The sequence below is a fragment of the Lipotes vexillifer genome, unplaced genomic scaffold, assembly GCF_000442215.2.
Source record: "Lipotes vexillifer unplaced genomic scaffold, Lipotes_vexillifer_v1.1 scaffold967, whole genome shotgun sequence".
Classification (NCBI taxonomy): Eukaryota; Metazoa; Chordata; class Mammalia; order Artiodactyla; family Lipotidae; genus Lipotes; species Lipotes vexillifer.
The window spans coordinates 944,283-968,113 of NW_006791018.1; the positions used below are offsets into that span (position 1 = coordinate 944,283).

The 23,831-nt window shown below is 41.1% G+C and overlaps 2 protein-coding genes across 6 annotated transcripts in view; one reads left to right on the forward strand and one right to left on the reverse strand.

The window, feature by feature from the left end:
• The window catches only part of FMNL2 (formin like 2), a 315,721-nt gene extending 299,185 nt beyond the window's left edge, over positions 1-16,536 (forward strand). Inside the window, exons 20-28 of one of the 3 annotated variants that reach the window (XM_007464163.1) lie at positions 41-109; positions 230-310; positions 1,611-1,740; positions 4,079-4,242; positions 5,405-5,506; positions 8,058-8,156; positions 8,859-8,982; positions 12,507-12,553; positions 14,463-14,501. In XM_007464163.1, coding sequence (XP_007464225.1) covers positions 41-109; positions 230-310; positions 1,611-1,740; positions 4,079-4,242; positions 5,405-5,506; positions 8,058-8,156; positions 8,859-8,982; positions 12,507-12,553; positions 14,463-14,501 — 855 coding nt within the window. Of the gene's footprint in view, positions 1-40; positions 110-229; positions 311-1,610; positions 1,741-4,078; positions 4,243-5,404; positions 5,507-8,057; positions 8,157-8,858; positions 8,983-10,870; positions 10,963-12,506; positions 12,554-14,462 lie in introns of those variants that run through there. The other 2 variants (XM_007464164.1, XM_007464162.1) reach the window with 2 other exon arrangements.
• A 5,740-nt stretch (positions 16,537-22,276) lies between these two features.
• The window catches only part of PRPF40A (pre-mRNA processing factor 40A), a 55,096-nt gene continuing 53,541 nt past the window's right edge, over positions 22,277-23,831 (reverse strand). For 2 of the 3 annotated variants that reach the window (XM_007464167.1, XM_007464166.1), the window contains exon 26: positions 22,277-23,318. In XM_007464167.1, coding sequence (XP_007464229.1) covers positions 23,226-23,318 — 93 coding nt within the window. In that variant the 3' untranslated portion in view covers positions 22,277-23,225. The remainder of the gene's footprint in view (positions 23,319-23,831) is intronic. The other variant, XM_007464165.1, reaches the window with a different exon arrangement.

Below are 23,831 nucleotides of genomic sequence, written 5' to 3' on the forward strand. Positions count from 1 at the left end.
CCCCCCCCCCCCATCCGTCTTTCCTTTGACTGGAATCTAGCAACTGCACTCAATTATAGCAGCATCTGTCTCTATAAAGTCGTCCCAAAAACTCAAGAAAATTCTGGAGGCAAGTGAACTTTTCCTCTTATACGTGTATGGAAGAGCTGACTTGTCAGCTGCATTCCTCAGCCTGGGAATGCCTGGGATGCTGTACCGATGGGCTTCTCTTTTCTCTCTTTCTTTGCAGATCATCTTGGCCCTTGGCAACTATATGAATAGCAGTAAACGAGGAGCAGTTTATGGATTTAAACTTCAGAGTTTAGATCTGGTGAGTGGACTAAAAGAAGTACAAGAGCTATATGAGAGACAAAACAGCTGGCAAAGATTAAGTCCTGGAGCAGAGAGAGTCTGCTCTTGGAAGTGGGGTGGGATGTTTTGATGAAGATTCTCTGCTAGTGGGAGGAGCAGTGGGTACAAATTTTCTGGAACGCCATATGGCAGCAAGCACTTCGAACCTTAAAAATACTCATACCTTTTGACCCGATATTTCGATTTCTAGGAATCTTTCCTCAGGAGTCTGAATTATGGGTGCTATATTTTATTTATAATTGCAAATAATTAGCAACAGTGTAAAGATTCAACATTTGGGGAAATGATTACATATGCTGTAATGATAGTTAATACGGTGAACTATTCTTCAACTGTTAGAATATTTGTGAAGAGTTTTCAAAGGGATGGGTGATTTTGTGTTTAGGAAAGAAAGCAGGGTATAAATTGTCTGTACAGTTTGATTTTTAACTAGGTAAAATATGGAGGAAAAAAACCCGAATGGAAGTAGATTAAGATATTAACAGAGAGGTTGGATGGAATTAGGAAGGTTTTTGGAGCTGTTTCTTTATAATTTTCTGTGTTTTCTAAAAAAAAAAAATTTGTTTTTCCTGGATGAAGAAGGGTGCTCTGCTTTTCAGAGTCACCTGACTTAGGAACAGGACGAGAGAGAATGCGCCCTTGAGCCCTGTCCCCCGGGCTGCACTGACAGACGTGGCTTCCACGGGAGCAGGTTGGGCAGTGGTTGGAGTCCCCAGCCCCAGGTGTGGGGAGACATGGTTATTTGATAGGGACTGTCTAGTTAGTCACAGTTCTGGCCCCCAGAAGACCATGGTATGTACGTTAGGCACATCTGCTTTGAGTTGGGGAGTAAGTGGGGCTGAGCAGATGTGAGGACTATGGCATAGGTGTACCTGTGCACACCTATGCACACTCCCGGCTCCAGCCTCACTTCCTACTCTGGCCTTCACTTGGGAGAGCACTGAAACTGGAGTCTTCCTGCTTGTAAGGGAGGTGGTGGAGCAGATGGGGGCAGGGAGTTCAGGTGAGGAGAGACACGTGAACAGCTCTCATGCTTAGAGTCATCCCTAAAGTTGAGCGTGTCCCCTGGTCAGGAAGTCCTCTTGTCACTTAATAATCCATGGGCTGGTTCACCCGAGAACAAAGCTGACTCTCCTGTGGGAATGTTTTCTCTCCGCTTTGGGGCACCTGTGCTCAGGTATTCTGAGTGGGAGAGCATCATCTGGCAGGTAACTCTCCCATCATCTGTTACTCTAACCCTCATCCCCTTTGGTTTTCAGCTCTTAGATACAAAGTCAACGGACCGAAAGCAAACACTGTTGCACTATATATCCAATGTCGTAAAAGAAAAATATCACCAAGTGTCCCTATTTTATAATGAGCTTCATTATGTGGAGAAAGCTGCCTCAGGTACTTGATTTCAGCTCTTAATGTTACTCTTGGGTATGAATGCCTTGAATCATGGGGGAACCCTTCCCTGCTTAAACAACACTCTTCAGAACCCCTCCACAAAGGGGAGGCTAAAACGTCAGAGGCTCTGAGCTGAAACACATTGCCTCTGGTGTTGCCCGCACCTGGGAGCAATAACAAACATGGACGTGAAAAGGACATGAAGAGGACAGTGTTCTCTTTATAAAGATCCAGGTCTTTGGGCTTCATGTGCCTTCCCTCTTCCATCTGTTGCCCTTTTTATTCTGTTGCTGTCATTTGAAATGAGAGACTCTGAGACTCACCCCCCCCAACAAACACTTTAATTAGATTTTGTGCTGTCCCATTTGCTCAGGTGTGGCAGTTCTAGACATTTTGTGTTTAACCTGAGCACAAGTTAAATTATCAGTACTTCTTGGTTGTTACTTTGCTATGACAGTTATGCATTTTCTCATTTAAATCATCGGCTGCTCTGAGATAGTTGGGCTGTACTGTTACAGATGAAAAAAACTGACATTTTTATAGATTAAATGTCTTGCCCAAGGTCACATGGGTAGAAAATGATAGAAACAGAACTTGAACTCAGATAATCTTCTCATATGGTATGTTGTCCAGTGTACCACATCCTCTCAAAAGAACAGTAGCCTAGAAAAAGGAACAAGATGCAGATTGACCTCGGAGTTGGATACATGCTGTGATTCTCAAATTATGATCTTAAGCAGCCAGAGTGTTTATTGTAAATTTGTATTCCTGAGACCTACCCTAGACTTAGCGAATTGAATCTCTGAGGGCAAGACTTTCTCTGACTTCCTCAGAGTAAATGGCTGCTGCTTCTGTGTTCTTACTCAAGAGCATTCCATACAAGCCTCTCATACATGATACAATAAATTTTATCACAACATTTTGCATGTCCACTGCAACCTGTTCATGTATGGGTATAATCATTTATCTTTATAATTTCCTTAGCTCCTGGCAAATTCATGGTTGGGAACAAATGAATGAGTGAATTAATGAATGAGATGATGCCCTGTTACTGGGATTGACACTGCTGAAGCCCTAGAGGAGGCTGAGAGGCAGGAGGAAATGATATTTTGACTGCAGAGGACTGTGCAGCGCAGGGCGTGCCAGACCTACTGAGGGCTCGGGGCTTACTTAGGCAGTTACCAGGATTTCTCTTCTGGTAGGGTGGTTTTCCTCCTTTCATGTTTCCCTCTGTCTAAATGAGGGGTTCTTTAGCATCACCATTCTAATTAAGAAAAAAAGTTTAAAAAATTTTCCTATTGCACATTTTGTTTGGCCTGAATGAGATTCCCCTAAAGTGTCATTTCAGAAAAGTCAGTGGAGGAAAATGGGGAGATTGAGGTGCTCTCTGGCTGACTTGTTTTCTGTATTCTCACTCTGGGGCCCAGGTGTGCTGATGTGGATTCCATATCCCTTCACTCATTTATTTACTCAATCCTTCCTTTATCCAGTGAACCTTTCTGAGTTCCTGCTTTGTACTTGGCACAGGCCTAAGCACTGAGGAGTCAAAGATGAATAACAGTGTGGGTCTAGTGAGGGAAAAGCATGCTACATTGTTCCGTAATCCATCCATGTGCAGAGCTGCGTCTGGCAGTGGGGAGCCAGAGGTGGCGCCCAGACCTCCTGCAGGAGGCTGCAGGAGTGAATCCACTCTGGGAGGGTGGCCACACTGCAGATGGAAAGGTTTGTGCTAATAACCCCTTCTGACGCACGGAAGGGTTGTTTAGCAAAAAGAAGCTGGTCAGAATTGCTTTGGCTCCTTGTGGACAGTAGAGCTAAAAATTCAATAGGTAAAATGCTACCCCCTGCTGGAGAGCCACAGAAATGCAGAGGAGTTCAAAGAGTCAGTAGAGGATAAGCTCTTGGGCCTGTCAGTTAAGGAACCTCTAACCCTACAGGCCAACCAATAGGTTATCATCTCCAGTAAGAGAAATGGAATAGTTGGGAACAAGCACAGGATTTGGGATCCGTGCTGGCTATCCAAACTCCATCTCTGCCACTTCCTAGCTGTGTCACCTAGGGCAGCCCACATAACCTCTTTGTGTTGCTTTTTCTCGTTGGCAACATGGGCTAGTGGTGCAACTGAATTAGTGCATGCAAAGGATTTAATGCAGTGCTTGATGGTGAGCACTTAGTAAATTATTCCTATTAAAGGATCTCTGCACTGAAGGCCAGAGACTAGATCTGAGGGGCTTGCGTAACCCTAGAAACCCACTGAGAACTTGGCTCATCAGCCAGACTCACTGTGGCTTTGACTTTCCCGGCTGAAGTCATGGGGACATTGCTTTCTCTCCTTCAGTCTCCCTTGAGAATGTTTTACTGGACGTCAAGGAGCTGCAGAGGGGCATGGACTTGACCAAGAGGGAGTACACCATGCATGACCACAACACACTGCTGAAGGAGTTCATCCTCAACAATGAGGGAAAGCTGAAGAAGCTGCAGGATGATGCCAAGATTGCACAGGTGAGCATCTGTGCCCCCAACACCCATGAAGAAGAAGGGATTGGATCCGTTAAAGCCACCTGGGTGCTGGCCCTGGCTCTGGGGGCAGAGGGGGAATTGTCCTCTGTCTGCTGAGGGTAGATTTCTTTTTTTTTTTTTAATTTTTTTTGCGGTACGCGGGCCTCTCACTGTTGTGGCCTCTCCCGTTGCGGCGCAAAGGCTCCGGACGCGCAAGCTCAGTGGCCATGGCTCACGGGCCCAGCCGCTCCGCGGCATGTGGGATCTTCCCGGACCGGGGCACGAACCCGTGTGCCCCGCATCGGCAGGCGGACTCTCAACCACTGCGCCGCCAGGGAAGCCCCATAGGGTAGATTTCTTATGTAGCTGTTATTAAGGGGGATGGGGATCTTTCTGCATTTTGTACCTGGAGATGCCCCTGTGCTCTCATTGTCTCTTCTAATTTGAGGTGTTCACCCTTTTCTCTAGAGGCCCTCCCCGCCCCCTCCCCTTCCACTCCTAGGCTCCCTTTATCGTGGGTCCTGTGTTCACTTCAACCAACGTGTGGTAGGCCTGTGCTCAGCACAGCAGTGTTCCCCAGTTGGGTTCCAGGAGGCCTTGACCTTGAAATGTTATACCACACTGGGGGTCAGGTTTACACACCTGAGAAGCAGCCAGAATGGACTGTACACCAGAAGGGAAGGCAGAGGGTTGTGGGAACTCAGGAAGCAGACGTGGTGGGATGGTTCCCTTGTGAGGCTGGCTTCCTTGTGTCCCGGGAAGGTTCAAGCAGAGACTTGAGTGAGTGAGTGGCTATGGTAAGGAGTGTTGAAGCAGTGAGCTGGGATCTAGAGTCTGAGCAAACTTCTAAGGTCCCTTCTAACCTGGTTGGCTTTAAGGAGTCTTCCCATGGCTTTAGGACGCTTTTGAAAGGAGTAGTTCCTCATTCGCGTGTGTGTGTGTGTGTGTGGTGTGTGTGTGTATGTGTAGAAGTGGCAGGAGGCCCCAGTGTAGCATTCTTCTGGTTGCCTTTGGGTGTTGGGAGGAAACACAGGCTGTAGAGAATTGTGGGAGGTGAGGGAGGATGGAGGCCAGAGACCTGTGGGAGATGCTGCAGCTCTTCTCCCAGAGTGCCGAGTTCAAATGCTGGAAAAATGACGTTCAAGAGAAATTCGCTTCTTCACAGGATGCCTTCGATGATGTGGTGAAGTATTTTGGAGAAAACCCCAAGACGACACCACCCTCTGTCTTCTTTCCCGTCTTTGTCCGGTTTGTGAAAGCCTATAAGGTAAGCAGGAGCCTGGTTTCTGTCAAGCCTTCCCTGGCATTACTTCTCGAGTGGGTGCCCTCCTCGAGCTGTGTCTGGGTCTCGGTGGCTCCGCAGAGACCTCCCCTGTGCCTTCGGGCAGCAGATATGGGTGGTGAGGACGAGACAGCGGTCTCTGGCCCTGCTCCTGCGGCCCTCAGCCCGTCATGCTCCCTGTCTCTACCCGGCCAGCTGGGGGCTCAGCCCCCAAACAAAAGCTCTTGGCTGCCTGTGGGAAAGTGAGATCCAGGACCACTGCTGCCCCGTTGACTGTTGACCCTCGCAGGCAGGTTGAAGGACTGAGAAACCCAGGCCTCCCGTGGAGTTGTTGAGTGGGTAAAGGGTAGAAGGAGTGAGCCCTGGCCTGTGGCAGCAGCACTGTCGCTGAGGTCAGGGAGAGCCTGCTTGTGTCGTAGCTCTGCCCAGGCCCGTGGGCCTCTGGACCAACATTTCTCTAGTGTGGACCAAAAGATGGCTCTAGGAAGGACAGTTGATCCCTGTTTCTTCATCTGGACCCATAATGGCCCTTCCTTTAAGTGGGAGGCCTTCTATGACATAATCCAGGGTCGTGGTCTTGAAAAAGCGTGTGACCCAGAAAGATCTGTGTCAGAAGAATTTGTCCCTTGAGAAAGGAAGACAAGGAGGGCAGGGCGTGAGGGGACTTCAGTGCTCTTAGGAGACGTTGCGATCTGTGTTCTCCAGGCTCGTCTATGTATAAGCTGGGTAATGTTGGTCTAGGAAGGAGGAGTGTGATTGTGGAGTGGGGAGGGATGCGGCAGGGCTGTGGACATCTTTGAGAAACATGTGATTGGAAACAGTGGGTCACTTCACCATCATCTGATGGCATTGGAGAACCATCCTTGGGCCTTTTACTTGAAACTCACAAGGTTACGATGTTTAGCCATCTTCTCTCAGCATGGCTTAGTGTAGCAGTGACATCACAAGCAGAAAGAAAGTGTCCCCGGCAGCGAGGATGAACACAATACAGCACCAAGCCCATGTGCGAGAGCCTGGGGGCCGTGAACAATAAGAAGCACTGGTCACCAGGGCTGCTGAATGTGGTGCTCTGGGGTCCCCTGATGTGCTACCGAGATGACTCAAGGTAGCTCTTGGTATAAGCTGGGACCATGCTTCTTCACTAAAAAAAAATTGTAAGTCTAGGGCTTCCCTGGTGGCGCAGTGGTTGAGAGTCCGCCTGCCGATGCAGGGGACACGGGTTCGTGCCCTGGTCCGGGAAGATCCCACATGCTGCGGAGCGGCTGGGTCCGTGAGCCATGGCCGCTGAGCCTGTGCATCCGGAGCCTGTGCTCCGCGATGGGAGAGGCCACAACAGTGAGAGGCCCGCGTACTGCAAAAAAAAAAAAAAAAAAAAAAAAAAATTGTAAGTCTAAGGTCTCAAAAGAAAATATATGCTATTTTAAAATTGTATAATACAAGCTGGGAAGTGCCCCTGTTTGGTCTCCAAGTCTGGCCCTTCAGCGGGGTCGTGCATAGAGCAGAGGAAAAAGAGAAGCTGGTCTGTGGGGTGTGACAGGACAGAGCCCATCAGGTGCTCCTTCCACGTTATCATTTCTCCCCGGGGTCCTGTTCGCTGGCTGTGTGAGGCGCTTATCAGGCAGGGACGTGGCAGGATGTTCTGTTTGCCCTAACGTATTACATAGTGAATAACTGCCCAGCCTGAAACTGACCCAGGGACTTGATGGGCAGATGTTAGGGTTTTAGGATGTCATCTGTCATTTCCCTTCCTAAGTTTGAAACGAGACAAAATGAACAAAATGAAACGAGACAAAAGCAACAGAGATGAAAATGTAAACTCTATTACTGATAAAAGCTGGATTGGAGGACAGGGTGTGTCTCTGTGAGCTTACCCTTCAGCCCTGAATTAGATGACTTACCAGCGCACAGCTAGACTATTGGAAGTTGCTTTAAGGAGGCTGGCTTCAAAAGAGGGGATGCCCCGCGGGGCTGAGCTGAGGTCAGCCTGTTGGATTTCTTGTCCCTACTTTATCACACTTGTCACTGCCTCCCTTGGAAATGAGTGAGCTGCGGGGAGAAAGCGCAGGAGTGTCAACTCAGTGAGGCTCCTGAGAAAACAAGAGGCAAGGGAATGGAGGTTTTCCCCTAACAATGGGCAAAAGGAGAGGAATCTGAGACCCTCCTTTCAGAGAAGCTGTAGGGAGGGGGAAAGATTCTGTAAGAAAAACAGTCTCACATGAAAATCACTGAGCAGAGCTGCCAAAAGGGGAGGTACCCCGATATATATGGTATGGAGGTTAAGAAGCAGCCTGAGTGGGGAGAGAACCATCAGGAAAGGAATTCTCTGGAAGGGGGTGAATCTCAACTACTAGGTTATGAAGAGGTGTGATACAGACCGACAGCAAAACCTCAAATCAGGCACATAATGTAGATCTTCCAAACCTTCCCTTAACTCTAATTCCTGGCTAACCAAGGATTCTCTAAGAATGGCTTCTAAAAATCTTGACTGCTGGCATTTCCACTGACATAATCTTCTGCCACTTTTGATTTTACCCAGCAAGCAGAAGAGGAAAACGAGCTGAGGAAAAAGCAGGAACAAGCACTGATGGAGAAACTCTTGGAGCAGGAAGCTCTGCTCGAGCAGCAGGACCCAAAGGTGAGGTGTGCCAGGCTCCTGAGATGGAGCCGTCAAGAGGCCAGAAAGCCAGATTTGCACAGGATGCCTTCCGCTTCCTTCTAGGCCTTGGCAACTTGGCAGATGGACACTTGTTCATTCATTATTTTGTTCAGCAGTCACTGGAATGGGGCTAAGAGCATGTTTGTGTGGCATTTCCAAGTTTATAGAGATTGGGAACTTAAATCTCAGTTGGATACACAGAGAGGCCGTCCCGGGTAACCTGATGATTGGACAGCTTAGTGTCCCAGGACAGGAAGGCTTCACGGGGTCGCCATTGATGCTGGCCTTGATAGTGGGAGGGCTTCTGGGAACGGGAAGGAGCATTCTATGGAGGGAAACAACATAGGTGAAGACCACGAAGGCTGGCAGGTCGAAGAATTCTTCCTCAGGATCCTCTGGACCAAAGGTTAACAAGTCACTGGTTATTACCAGCTGCCTCTTGTTGCCAAGTGTCCAGGCTTCCCATTGCTGCCAGTTTTGTGCGTCCTTTAGTGCAAAAGCTTTTCTTCCTAGAAGCTTTCTGAGTTTTCCTCTGCTGAGCAGAATGTTTGGGACGGTGCTGTTTGTGCTTCGGACTGAGGCTGCTTGTTAGTAACAAAATGCTCAGACACATTTTGGATTTTCTCAAACCTCCAGTGGGTGCTGGTCCCACTAATCTCTGCCATTCTTCTTTCTTCTCAGTCTCCTTCCCACAAATCAAAGAGGCAGCAGCAAGAATTAATTGCGGAATTAAGAAGGCGACAAGTTAAAGATAATAGACACGTATACGAAGGAAAAGACGGTGCCATTGAAGATATTATCACAGGTAAAGGCTATTTTCTCATTGTGGCCCATGGAGATCCCACTGGCCTCACGTTATTGGGCCATTTACAGATTATGCTACCGATTTTGTCCAGGGTTTACAAGTTCTTCAGTTGATTTTATTCAGATCCAGAACTACTGAGAAACTCCATGCTAGTATTTGAAGTATATTTATAGTAGCCTGTATACTGCCTGTCAAAAAACCCCAACACTCTCTCTGAAAAAAATCTGTTTCTCAATATCATTGGAACCCTGTAGATTTCACCAGGGCTCCTTTTTCTAATGATGTTCCATTGTCTTAGATTTGTCACCACGCTCCATTTTCTCCCTCATGACCACTCCTACCCACTTGCCTGATTAATAACTACTATGGACAGGACCCATACTGTACTAAGCACAGTCAACACATGCTTTTCCAACATGCTCTTTAAAAGCCTTTTTATGCACTCAAAGTAAGTGAAGATATTAGGAAATCAGGAGCTGGTGCTTTCATGCAGATAGACCAGCAGGCCAGAAGTCCAGAGTTGGGGGATGGTCATTTTCTCAGCTAGGAATGGTGCCTAACCCAGATTGGTTCTTGTCTGGTTAAGTTGTAGCGTAATGCTTTCTGCTCGAACCAGTTCTTCCGAGTTTCTGCATTCTCTCTTAAAGATCAGGGCAATAATTTGGGGCAGTGGCTACAAGTGACTTTCCTTTCATGTTTGTTGCATAGGAATACTGTTTATCAGCTTCCGAGATACTTAAAACTTCTCTTGTAGGAAATGTTATGCAAAAGTATAGAGATTAATATGATGAATTCCCATGTATAGTTTTCAACTCACGGCCAATCTTGTTACACGTCTGCTTCTACCTACTCCCCACCCCCTAACCTCTGGAATTATTTTGAAGCAAATCCAAGACATACAGTTTCATCTGGAAATATTTCCACATATAATCTTCAAAAGATAAGGACTCTTTAATAAAGCAAACAAGCATACCTACAAGACCATTATCACACACCTCCAAAACTAAGAGTTCCTTAATATCAAATAGCTAGTCATTATTCACATTTCCTCAATTGTCCTAATTTTTTAAAAAATATAACTCTTAGCCTTTTGACTTCTCATTTCTTGTTAATAGCTTAGTCAGCATTGGAAATAGGGATCCCAAACTGCCCAAATCAGATTTCTTTCATCAGCTCAGACCCAAGGAAATAAAATACGTGAATAAATCACTAAAACGGAAGTCAATAAAGAGTTCCTTGCCCAGAGTAAACCAGTGTAAGCAGTGGGATGGGTCTCTACATAGGGTGCACACGTGTTCTATACATCTGTGCGTGCCCGTATCTGTGTTCACCCTGCAGTGGCTTGCAGATGGCTCCCAGATAAAGCTTCCTTGTTTAGCCTCTCTCCTTGCCTCTCCCACATTGAGGGAGCAGCTCTGCTATGAGCAGGAACAGGAACAGATCTCCTTGGGTGGCACCGCTTAGCCTCAGGGCCACAGTAAGATTGACTTGTAGGTAGAGAAGCATCCAGCCATGGCACATTAAGAACTTAGAGTGCCATTTTCATCAGTCTGTTCTCCAGCTTAGCAACACCTGGCTTGTGAAATGTACAGTTTCTGTTTGTCTGACCTGATATGCCATAGGAGGTAAATGAATATCTGTCTGTGGAGCAGATTTTTTTTCTCCTTAGACTGTTTTCCATGTTCTACCCCAGACTGAGTAAAGACTGGGTAGCTCTTCTAGGCTTTATGAGCTCACTTGGGTATATATTGCCTTACACCCTTCCTGCTCACCTCTGCCACCCTTACCCCAGGTATGATTAACAAAGCACTAACTGTGTACTAATGCAGTAGACCTTGGCTTCTTACTCTCTTCTGTTTGTCTTGTCTGGCTGTCATTTTCGATGCAGTGCTGAAGACTGTGCCCTTTACTGCTCGCACCGCCAAGCGTGGCTCTCGATTTTTCTGCGAACCTGTTCTCACTGAGGAATACCATTACTAAACTATTACTCTTTCTCACCTGATGCTCTTAAAAGGTTGCTACAGATTTTTTGACCCCTAATGACCCTCTGTTTGTGTGTCAGGGCCACCCAACATCCTAGCATGGAATTGCCATCTCCATCATGTTGTATTTTATGTTGTCTTCACACTGCATGGTTTTGCATTTCAGTCATAACTGCTTAGTCACTAGCACTTTCAATACATCTATGAATCCACATGGCTGTGATGGTGTGTGAGAGTTGAATACATACAATTACTTATAGAAATTTTCAGAAAATGATGAATAGAACACTTCTTTGAGAGTCAGGATTGGGACCAACTAGGTTGCTTTTAAGATTTGGGGGCTAATATCTTTGAACACAAAATGACAGTCATTAATAACAGTAATTACTATACCTAACATTTATGGAGCACTTAGTGTGTTTGAATAGATTTACAGATATTAAACCAGCCTTTTTGTACTTAGTATGCTTTGATAGTAAAATGAGCTGCTATACAAACTCAGGAATACAAGGTGCTCTAAAGTTGCAAAATGATTTGCAGAAGGAGCTGTGAACTACACACAGCTTTAAATTGGGTCTCTCTTAACTGTCTTATATAGTCTGTAGCCATCATCCACAGTGTGGTGGAGCTCATGGTACAAGCCAAACTCAGGGAGCTCTTTTGACCTAGAAGCCTGTATAAGGTGATATAGGCAATCTATAGCTTTATACTCACCTCTTTTCCGAGTGTCACGCCCAAATTTCAGCTATCAGCAATTCCATGTTGGAGCAAGGCTGCAAAGCAAGAAATTAGAACAAAGGCTTAGGAGCTCCCACTGTCTTATCTCATTCATGCTTCTTCACTGGTGGCTCTGTTCCATGTCAAACCCCGAGCATTTCTTCTGTGATGAGATCATATCTGGATCTGCTTCTTTGGTCAAGATGGGGGCACCAGAAATAATAACTTTCCCAAGAAGTAACTGCCTGGGCTTAGTTCTTGATGGTTAAATAAGGAACAAACTTCTCTGTAGTGCCCAGTTGATTAGAATAGCAACAAGGGAAGCACACACTCTAACTGGAGTATGTGAAACAGCCATTGTTTGACTCCCATGCTGAGATTGACATGGAACTGGTTACATGTTTATTTTGTGGCGTTAACTCTTCTATGAATTGCACTTGTTATGTATGTTCCTCTTTCTCTGAAGATATCAAAGGATGTGGTGTGTTGTTGCCTGTTCTATAGTGTACTTATCCCACCAGTACTTATTAGCAAGGCTAGAAACTGTCATCTACTTGGCTACTGTTTATTGTCAGTTTTGCTGCTGAACTATTGTTCTGGAGCCAAACTTCAAAGCAGCTTGGATCTGGGTGGTCAGAGAGCTGAGTGGGAAGACATGTTCACCCTTCCCTTGTGTTCTCTAACACCTCTTGTAGTATGGCCTCCTGTTTTCTTCTTCTGTTGGCTAACATGCCCGGGAATGTTATTCACTAAGTTGAATTGCTTTCCATTTTCATCCCATTTTTACTTAACCATCATTTTGTGTTTTTGTTTTTTTCTGTTTAGCTTTAAAGAAGAATAATATCACTAAATTTCCAAATGTTCACTCGAGGGTAAGGATTTCTTCTAGCACACCGGTGGTGGAGGATACACAGAGCTGGCAAGCATCACTTTTTACTTAGCTTCCTCCTCTCTCTGTATGCAGATCAATGATTTCAATCTATGGCTGAGGGTAATACTGGTGAGAGTCTGACCAGGGAGAAGTCTTTGTACCTCACATTCCAATGATGTGAGGCTGAGCCTCTCTCTCGGACTTTTTGGTCTGCTTCCATGTTCTCAAGTGTGATGGCTTGGGCACGGGTATTTGCTGATGATTATACTTGCTTTGGGTGCTAGGCTGTCCTTCCCTTTACCCCTTCTTGGCCTTCAAGTTATTCAGTTAACCCCATTTTGATCTGAAGAAATTGAGAGTAAGTCCTGGCCAGGGAATGTGATCTGTAGTCTTTGAAGAAGGATTAGGGTTCTTAGAATTAATTGCTCTGAGGACTCAGGAACCACGGAACTGCAGGTCCCTGCATATCCCTAGCCAGAAATGGAATTCTGACCTCCATTTACCACTCTGGGCAAGGAAGCAAAGGCTCCAGAGGATTAGGGCATGCAAAACTATTGCTGGCTTGAATTTAGGAGTATGGCAGAGTCACAGATTCCAATGAGTCAGGAGCTGGTGGGGACTGTGCCTAACTGAGCACTCACTCAGCTCTGGCTTGTTTTTGCCATGTTAGAATTTAGGCCCAGTACTGCAAGATCCTCCAGTTTTCCAAGAGAAGCCAGAAACCTTGACTTTTATGTTAATCACCAATTTAAATAGCAGGAAACCGTATTTAAAAATTTAAGTCGGGGGCCAAACATTCTGTGGACCAGGTATGGCCCATCCATTTTCAATCTGAGTAGGTGAAGGGATTAAAAAGATTAAATCTGTTTTAATTCTGTTATTTGTGTTTCCCTTTCTAAAGACTGTTTCTAAACAGAGATCAACAATACTAAGTTAATGAAAGGGAAATAACAAACTAATTAAACAAAACAAGGGGAAAAAGTATGAAGCCTGGTTTATTTTTCTTTTCACCATGTCCTGACTCCATTAAATGGAGGCTACCTGCTGGCTAGGCTACCTTCCTTATTCATCAAGAAAGCATGCTTTCACACTAAGAGTGCTTACATATACTAAAATTCATCCTGTTCATCTCACTTCATCCCTCTAGAACAATGCCTGCTTGAAATGATGTGCAGTGGTTGATTCATTCATTCAACAAGGCATTTTGTTGTTGTCTGTCAGTTAGGCATCCTGCTGTTCATTGGCAGTACAAATTGGCGAATCTGGAGGGCCCATACCACCTTGCCCCTCTAATGAAAAACAAAAAATCTTGGGTGGCAGCAAAGAATGTTCAGGAATGGAGTGTTATTTTGATTTAGTGATTACTTTTATTCAGTGGTTGAGTATTATGTTTCTAATTCGCAAAATAAAAATCTGACTTCAGCTAATTTTAATGTAATAAAAATAACAGAAGCTGTGTCTGCAAACTAAATTCCTTCCTTGGTAAAAGTTTCCGGTAAGACAGGACAGGTCAGTCTGTTTTATTAGTTTTGCAGTTTAAATCTCATTGCAGTTGTTGTTGGTATTCAGGTTTCTGGAAAGAAAAATAACTACTAAGCAATAGCTATTTCCAATGGAAGAAACATTTCAAAATAAGACTTCAGCTAGACTCTGGCCAGTGACAGAAGCAGTCTCTCATATAGTTTTCTAAAAGAGCCCAGAATCACACCAGTATTACATGCTGTTTTGTTTGACTGTAAATACTGAGGGCAAAGTACATGTTTTGGCTCAGATTCTCAATGAGTTTGAAGGGCCCATTAGCTGACTCTTCTACACAAGCTGCTTTGATTGGCTGCCAGCTGGCCTTTGTCTTGCTTAGAAACATGATATTAAAGGTTCCACTTTTCTTATTGGTGCTCTCCTCTTCACAGATCTTAGAAACCAACCATACAGACGAGCCGATGCGGTGAGGAGAAGTGTCAGGCGGCGCTTTGATGATCAGAACTTGCGTTCTGTTAATGGTGCCGAAATAACCATGTGAACCTGAGACCTGCCTGTATGAATAGAGGGTGTGTGTGAATGAAACTGACCATGTGAACTTTATGTGCTATCATTTAACTGCAGCCTTGAACATAGATGAAAATATTCTAAGGGCTCAGATTTAGCAAACACATAGGAATTTAAAAATGATGGGCTCTCCTTTCAACCTTTGTTAACAAGTGCCTAAAAGTGGAAGTACCTGCTCAGATTAATCAAAGCAATAGGATTTGATTTGATTAGGTATCTTTTTACACCAGTGTGTTATTCAATTTTTAACCAAAATGTAAAATTCATATTACATTCATTACCTGCCATTGTGATTGTCCCATGATGGCCCACCCTGGTTTCCTGATAAGTTGTAAATAACATGGATGCATCTGCTGTGGGCTTCCTTTGCTGACATGTCTTTTAAGGAGTTAATTTTGTGTTTCAGCCATACCCATCAACTTGGTATTTTTAAGGGCTTGCAACGTGGAAGAAGGAAAAAGTCACACAATAAACTCCTTCTGTCCATAACCAAGCCCCAGCAAAGTACAAACATGATGTTAACTGCAGTGGCACAGAATCAGTCAACTCTTGTTTGACATTCTGCTTCTGTGCTGGGGTACGATGCCCTATGAGAGACATTCATTGGTATGAATGCGACGATACGATGGCACACAGATGTTGTATAAGACTTTATTTGCAGTACTGTGTTCTTCAGCTAGAGGCAGCTTTTAAAAAATAATACAAATGTTTATTAATTAGCACTAAAATTAACATCTCAGTAATCAGTATTAGGATTTCTGAGGACCATTTTGGGTCAATCCTGAGAATAGAAATCAGTGCCTTGCTAGCCAGGGAGAGGTTCACTAGCTCTATCAACAAGCATTTAAGATTACTTCTGCTAGCAGAGTAGTGTTAGAATCCTGGCCTTATTATCCTGACAATCGGCAGGGTTGGTTCCCTCCACCCTTCTTTTTGTAGACTGGAGATTTATTTGGCATCATATATCAAAGCTAAAAATTCTTGCATTTCCAAGATTACTTTATGGGGGATTGCAATTAAATTTCTGAAATACATCAGGATTAAGTTTAAGTGATATGTAATGGGACTAAACGGCCAACAAAGCCACTGCTATTTTTCCTTCCTCTCTGGCAGGGCACTTGATCCATTCCAAAGTCAAAAACTGGACTGAAGCTAATTTGTACTTTTCATAATATACATTCTGCTTCTGGCTTACCTTTTGGTACATGACATCAATATATTAATTGTAAAGTTTATTGTATAGTATTTAACCACTGAATTTCTTATTTTGTTGTGCTTATGTGAACTCTGGTGAAGGTCCCATTTCCCTTGGATAATGTGTAGTTATATATCTCTCTTTAAATGTACAGATATTTTGCTATAAGATTGGTGCAGTTTTTTATGGTTTTTACACTTCTCTTTAATTCCCACCTAAGCCTCTGGGGTAATATTGTAAATATTGTTTAAAAATGCATCAGCCTATGCTATACAATCTGAATGTTATTTTAACTTATAGGTTTTTTTTTTTTTAATATATATTTAACTACAAGGACAGTTTAGGGATCAGTTACTACATTTTCACTTTAGCATATTTACAGAAAGGTTACTTTAAACTGCCACCTGCTAGCACATTTTCATAGTGTGTACGTTAAAAAAGAACATGCCAAGATTTTGTCTGACTCAACATTCGTTTTGATGAAAAAAGCAATTTGACCATAAGATACAACACAAATAGGTGGTCCTTCACCACAAAGCAGCTATTTTCCAAAGCTCAATACTGATGAACATGTTAAAATAATTGCCTATTTATTAATCTACAAATAGACAATAATGTTGGCATGCTCTTTTCTGTCTGTTAATGGGCCTGCTTCTTAGCAATATTAGAAATGTTTTATAAAAGCAGTTCATGTTACTTTTCTGGTCTTTTCATGGCATATGAGCAAATAAACTATTTACACTACTATCCTGTAATATGCTGCAGTCTTTCAATGTTATATTTTAGGGGGTTTTATGTACACTCTTAATCTTCTAGAAACAAACAGGTATGTCTTGCTGCTTGAATTCATAATCTAAATATACTTGGTAAATTTTAAGAAAAACCCCTCCCTCTACAAACTCTGGGTCACTTGCTGTATGGAACATAGGAACCAAATAGATTTTATTTGATAGCATTGAGTATTTTAGTGTTGAGATTTAGTATCTCCAAAATCCTAGTTATGAATTTATTACTTCCAGAGAAATAGCGCTCTTTTTTGGTGAGATATTGCGTCTCTCCACATTTGTTGTAATGAGGATGTTGCATATACACAGGCTACACGTGGACTGCACAGAAGTACCAAGCATCTGACCACATTGGTTGGCCAGGTAAATATAAGCCATGTGATCCACTGCAGACACATACTGGTATAACTCCAAGTTATCAGAAACGTTTAGTATATCCTTCTTAGTATATTCATTTAGTATTTGTTTTAGGGAAGCAAAGAAATTTGTAATTTATTTTAGGAAACTGTCCAAGTGGTGAAAAACAACTTGTTTAGAGGGGCGTAAATCAGTCTTTTAAGGAATTATTGTTGCATTTAGGTCTTTGTTCCCAATTCAGTGCTCTTTCCACTGTGCCACAGTTACACAATGTACAGGCATGCCTTGTTTTATGGCGTTTGCAGATAATTTTTTATTTTTAATAAATTGAAGGTTTGTGGCAACCCTGTGTTAGATGATGGTTAGCGTTTTTAAGCAATAAATTCCTTAATTAAGGCATGTAACTGTTTTTTAGACATGCTATTGTACATGTAATGGACTACAGTACGGTGTAGACATAACTTTTATGCACAAGAAAACCAAACATTTTGAGTGATTCGCTTTATTGTGATATCCCCAAGGTAGACTTATAGTTGAAGCTTTATTTTATAAGGGAAAAAAGTTAAATTTTGCAGTTAGTAAGACTGCAAAAATTGTTTTTTGTACCAGGAGAAGTGCCTCATGGTAAAGTAAGATCTTTAATATGCTACAAATTCAGAATGTTTCAAACCCAAACTACAGAAAGGTCAAACGAAGTGGATATGGCTGGGCTTGGACATCTTTTATCAGTTGCACCCCCCGTTTTTGTTTTTGTTTTTGGTTGCATCGTGCGGCTCCTGGGATCTTAGTTCCCCGCCCAGGGATTGTTTTATGAACCCAGGCCCCCTGCAGTGAAAAGCATGGAGTCCTAACCACTGGAGAGTAAGGGAATGCCCAGCACCTATTTTAAAAGATATTGCCTAATGACTCAGAGTTAAGCCCATTTGTTTCCCTCTCCCAGTCTTTGTGACTAAAAATATAAATCTTAACCCACTAAAAGTCACTGCAATGACACTGCAATGAATGTCCGGTGACCCTGATGACTCAACAATGCTCAGTAGATGACAGAACTTGATATCACTGACTTCGTTGGTTCAACGTATTGGATTTTGTAGAATTACCTAATTTTACACTGTAATACTTTCATAATATTAGCTTTATAATTCACATCTATTAATTTTAAATTTGATAATGAAATTCTTAGCCCTAATATAGTTGTTTTTATCAGAAATGTGTGCACAGGTGAATATACTATCAGCCCACTTCATACCAAAGGATTAATCTTCCATTTTTTCTAAAACTAATACCCCATCTATTTCTAAGAAAAAACTTGAAGAAACAAATGTGTGAACGAAAGTTGACAAACTTTTCTTTGATCTTTTTATAGAGAAAAGCAAATAGTACACTGAGAAAACAGAATGTGGGCATCTATCGTCTTACAGCACAGAACTGCTGCATATGACAGTGCTTAAAGGAAAAAGCTGACACAAATCCAACTTAGTAAGAGATGCCATTTTTTTCTAATAAATTATATTTATTTACAAAAGGGCTACTTTTATGTAATTGATGTTCTTTACATCAGAACAATATATGAACATAAGAGAAAATCTGGTAATTATAAACACAAAGTAGAAACCTTGTTCCCCCTATTACTCACCTTTCAGAACAAGTCTTCAGTTTAGTTGCAGAGGTAGGAAAGAGATCAACACCTACCAAAAAAGTATGCAGGCAGGACCAAAAAAAAAAAAAGATATTTCTAAATACCACATTTAGATACCCCCAAAGAACAGCATAAAAGAAGGGCATCCAGAAATAGCTTAGTTTGAATCTGATGTGAGATTAGGCAGCCACTTTCATAGTCTGAATGAAAACTGGAGCGAGGTTAGCCAGTTCCCGTGAAATGCAAACATCAACCTTAAACCTAGGACAAATTACCATCAAATTTACAGTCAATTACCAGTCACTAACAATGAGGTGGCCTTGAACGAGATCATATTGAGTCATAAGAGCAGTTTTTATATAGCAAGTTCAAAAAGCACAGAAAATCTGCAGTTAAGGAACTTAAGCCAGGTAGAGAGAAACCAAGTAATGTCTGGAGGGTTAGGGGGGAGTGTGTGGGTAACTGGAGCAAAATCTACTCACTTCTCACCTCACCTGTAAGTTAGCTCCAAGAACACTGAAGTGCATGCCCTGTCACCATTATTCACCCCTTCTCAGAACTTAAAATAGGAATTTTTTTTGTCCATTAGGGCCTTTAGATCAACTCTTATCTAGCTAAATGTTAGCTCCTCAAAAGTTATTACTTTTAAACTACTACTGTGGTAATAGTAGTACGAATATGATATGAAAGAAGGTATGTTTCAAATCATCACAAGGGATTGCCTTTCCTACTCAAAAACCACGTGAAAGTTTCATGTTTTCACGTAACAAGCTTTTGGACATTTATGAAGTAACAGTTAAGATTGAGGTACAGTCACTAGAACTTATCTTTAGTGTACTTCAATTAGTTTGGGGTTTAGTATGGTTTATTGCAACGATGCTTTTTCAAGCCCTTTAACAGATGACGAGTACCATGGATGCTGGATGAGTACGTCTGTCAACTAAGAGTTTACATTTACTCAGTAAATGCCTACTATGTATGTACCAGGTACTGTTCTAACTCACAGGATAAAACAGTGAGTGAAACAGAAATCCCTGCCCCCAAGGAATCTGACCATCATTTACATCAAAACAATTGAAAAACTTAAGAGCAAGGTAAGAAATTAATAAGGAAGGTAAGAATTATTAGACTGCTATATGCCATTACTAGAACCATAGCATGAGATTTAGAACAGTTCCATGAAAATTACTCATGACGTTATTTTGTTTTTCCTTTACGTAAAATGAGTCCTAGAAAATGTAAAAGAAAATTCTACCTAGTATTGAGAGAAATCCCCAAGGGAAGAGAAAAAGTCTGACTTCAGGTATAAGGAATTAACGTGCTTTGCCTCATTTTGCTTTCAGAAATGCTTATTTAGTTCTTTGGCTTTGTGATTTACATTTAAATTACATAATATACTTAAATACCCTATAAACTCTTAAAAAAAAGCATTCATTACTCTTCCCTGGGTACTCTTTGATTAGAAACAGCTCTCAAATAGTATCCAAGTTTTGTTTTTTTTTTTTTAGTATCCAAGTTTTAAATGCAAATCCTTAAATCAAGAAGCTACCCCTTTCTGGATGCAAAAATAAAAGTGGCTGCCTAGTCAGCACTCATTTGACCATTAACATGCGAAGAAAACCAGGATCATCTAGGCAAATGCTTCTTAACACAAGATGCAGGCCCTTTGGTAACCGAATGAAAACTATGGACCATCCTTCCAGAAAAATGTACACAGATATTTCAAGAAGTTTTACAGTCTTAACACTGAATTAAGACTGCTTTACTCTAGGCCAATCCCCTTCATTTTACAGCTGTATAATATGGGGCCCAATTAGCAAAAATTAAAAGATGAGATAGCTGTGATACTTTGATCATTTTCAAATTTACTGGGCATAAAAAGTATTACTCCCAAGGCATGAAAAGTATTTTTATTGTTGAAAACCATGAATAATCTATATGCTGAAGCTCCTTTGGGTAATGATAATGAAATGCCGTCACTGTGTTAAAAAAAAATGTTGGGACCATTGCTTTTATTTAGAAGTATTACGTTGTTTAAATACAGTTGGGAAAGGTGCAAAGAGTTCTTTATACTTCATTAACTTTTCATACAAATTCAGTTTTCCCACATAGGAATTATGTACTGGGAGGAATAAAAACATCAAATATTTGAGGTTCTGGATTTTGACTATTAAGCATGATATTATTAAATGTATTAGTGAATTTAATCTAAGAGTTCATTAACATTAATGATTGATAGTGAGGGAAGATAAGCCCTTAACATTAACCTGAAAGTCTGAGGCTTAAATGAAAAGCAGAAATCTGAATATAAACAATACTTTCCTCTTTGAACACATTTTGAACATATCTGTTCAACTCTAACCAATATTCCAAGACATTTCAACTTTTACCAGACTGAAGATTTAGAAACCTAATCAAATGGATTAAAAATATTCACACACAACTCTGTTTAAAAAAAAATCTTCCCATTGCCTGTTACCTTCAGGCCATAGTATCATTTGATGGGATCACTAAAGAATTATAGTCACTTCAGTTACATGTTTTATAACAAGGATGTTGTATTTTGCTTTAGAATTTATCAGTTTCGCTTTTAGGTCAAATAGTTTTCATGGATTAACTATAAGGAAACTTGAATTTGTATTGTCTTGTAGGGATCTGAGGTTGTGATAAGACAGTATCTCTATAAGAAATAAGAAATCTAATTTGAGGACATGCTAAACCACATCAATAGCTTTTTATTTAAATAGAAAAATCAAAACTTTAAAGTTGTACTTAAAAAAATCATCATTCATGGAAGTAATTAAGAGTTTTAGATTCTACATTCTCTTGTGAAACATCACTAGTATTTCTGCCAATATCATATGCAGATTTTACTCTGACTTCCATGTCAAGTGTCTGACATGATTAGCAATATTAACTATCATTATGAAGGAACCTCTGAAAATTAAGTCTAGGCAACTTCCCTGTTGCCAAAGCTGTTGTTATATGTTTTGGTTCTAATATACAATAGGAGACTAACCTCAAGCAAGCAATTGGTTACTTCACATTTTCTAAAGATAGTCATTCTCACTTTCTACAAAGTCATGTCATATTTCACAGCAGAAAAATGACTTGGCAGCCAGAAAAGTTCAGGACCCCCTCCCTGCCCCCCCACCAACCTGCCTTGAGCCTTTCAATAGTGGATGCTAGATTAATTGAAACAAAGGGGGCAGGGATGGAAAAAGAGTCATCCTGGTCAGTCCCACTTTCAAATTAGGATGGTGAAGGAAAAATAAACTTTTTGTTCTTCTGAATCCCAACCTGAAACAGGATTGCCCAAAGTGTCCAAAATAAAAAAATTCCTAAGATAATACCAAAGACTATGTGCTATAATTTACTTATTTACTTAAAAAAAATCTCCTGCACTGAAGGAAAATAGTATAAATTACATTACCAACCTTCAAAAGTTAGCATGTAAAGAGTATTCTAAACTTCAAAGCATTGCCTTTCTTAGAGTATTCTGTAGGAAATTCATAGATCAAAAACAAATACAGGGGTCTCAAATGCACTGATTTATCATATTCTTAAATATTAAAAAAGGAAAGTAACTTAGCTATGTGGGTTAGCTAAAGCAAAATTTCAGGGATTTTAGTATCTTAACCCTTAAAGGATCATACAATTTTTTACAGCTGAGCAGTTTAAGTAGAAATAAATACTAGTACACACTAGAAGAGAAGATTTAATAATTGATAAAAATGTACAAAAATATTCAAATCAGAAATGCTTTAGAATGTGTACCACGAAGTCAGTACTTCTCAGTGAGGAGGGAAGGTAAAAGACTTCCTCAATGAAAAAAAGCAAGAGAAAGATCGGATTTAAAAAAAAAAAAAAAAAAGACAACTGTTAAAGAAATCGTTTAAGTCAACATTGATTTGTTTTAGACAAGGATATTGCAACCATCACTTAAAGTTTGGTGGCACATTCTTTAGTAGGTCCTTAAGGCAATATATTTAAGCTAATTTACAATTTGATTTGATGTTAACTTTTTAAACATCACCTCAAAATAATGCCCTCACAATAGCCTTTTTAAAATGTATTTAGATGTTTCATAAAAAATAATGGTGGCTTTATTGTAGTAGTGCTCAATAGCACCACTATAGTTAAGGGTCTACCAGGTTTCCATTAAGAATACCTATGTCTGAGTTCACCTTAAAAGATCATATCAGCTTCAACCAGTTGGATAGTGCACAAAAAAGCAGTTTTATCAGTTGCTGGTGCTTTTTTTGTACTACTAGATATTAAAAAATTTTCATTATATCTTCAAAATCGAACTTCTATAAAGTAAATCAAATCACCTCATGACTTAGACTTTAGAACAAAGTAGAGACACCTGCAGTTATCAGTAAATTGCCACCTTTAATCCATTCTGCAGTGCCCTATGAAAGGGTCACAGAAAGACAGTTATGACTGTATGAAAATATGATTCTTGATACAGAATCAAAAGTTATTTTCAATTTCCTTTGCTTTTTATAAAGTCCACAATAACAATACTTAAATGCACTTTTTTTTTCTGTGATATAATTAAAACCCAGTGTTATTTCAATTGAACTTAAAATAGAATCCCTGGTCTGAATTAGACTTTAAATCATACTGTAAACATATTTGGTATAATTTATTGATCATCATCCAGTTGCTCCAAAAGGGTCCTTCTACGCTTTTCCAATTCCCCTTCACTCAGTTCACTGCCAGAAGTATCCCAATTACCCTGAAAAGACAACGAATACAATTATATTTGTGTCAGGACTCAAAAGGTTAAGTAGTAATGAACCTTTGAAAAAAGAATCCACATCTATGTGGATTCTCTTCCACAAAAACAAATGCATCATAGGGTATGAAGACTGATCTCTTTCCTAAAAGCCTACCAATGGGTTGTTAACTAAGTACTCCTTGGTTACATTAGGGGAGACACTTAACTTAGAATGAGACTTTTATATAGTGTTTACTTTCAGTTTACATTAATATGTAGATCGGGGGAAAAGTACGTACCAGTTTTTCTTCCTCTTATACAACTGAATATGAAACATCTTGTTTCCATTTAATGGAAGCTGGGTGTTCATTTCCTAAGTATTATATTCCTTGCTATTTTTTCCGATTCTAGGTTGTCCTATAAGTGTTTTATATTACAGAAAAGTATTAAGCTTTAAGCGTACTATTGTGCCCAGATAAAGAAACATTCCAGATTTATGAGGACAATAGTTTGGCTGGAAAAATTTTAAAA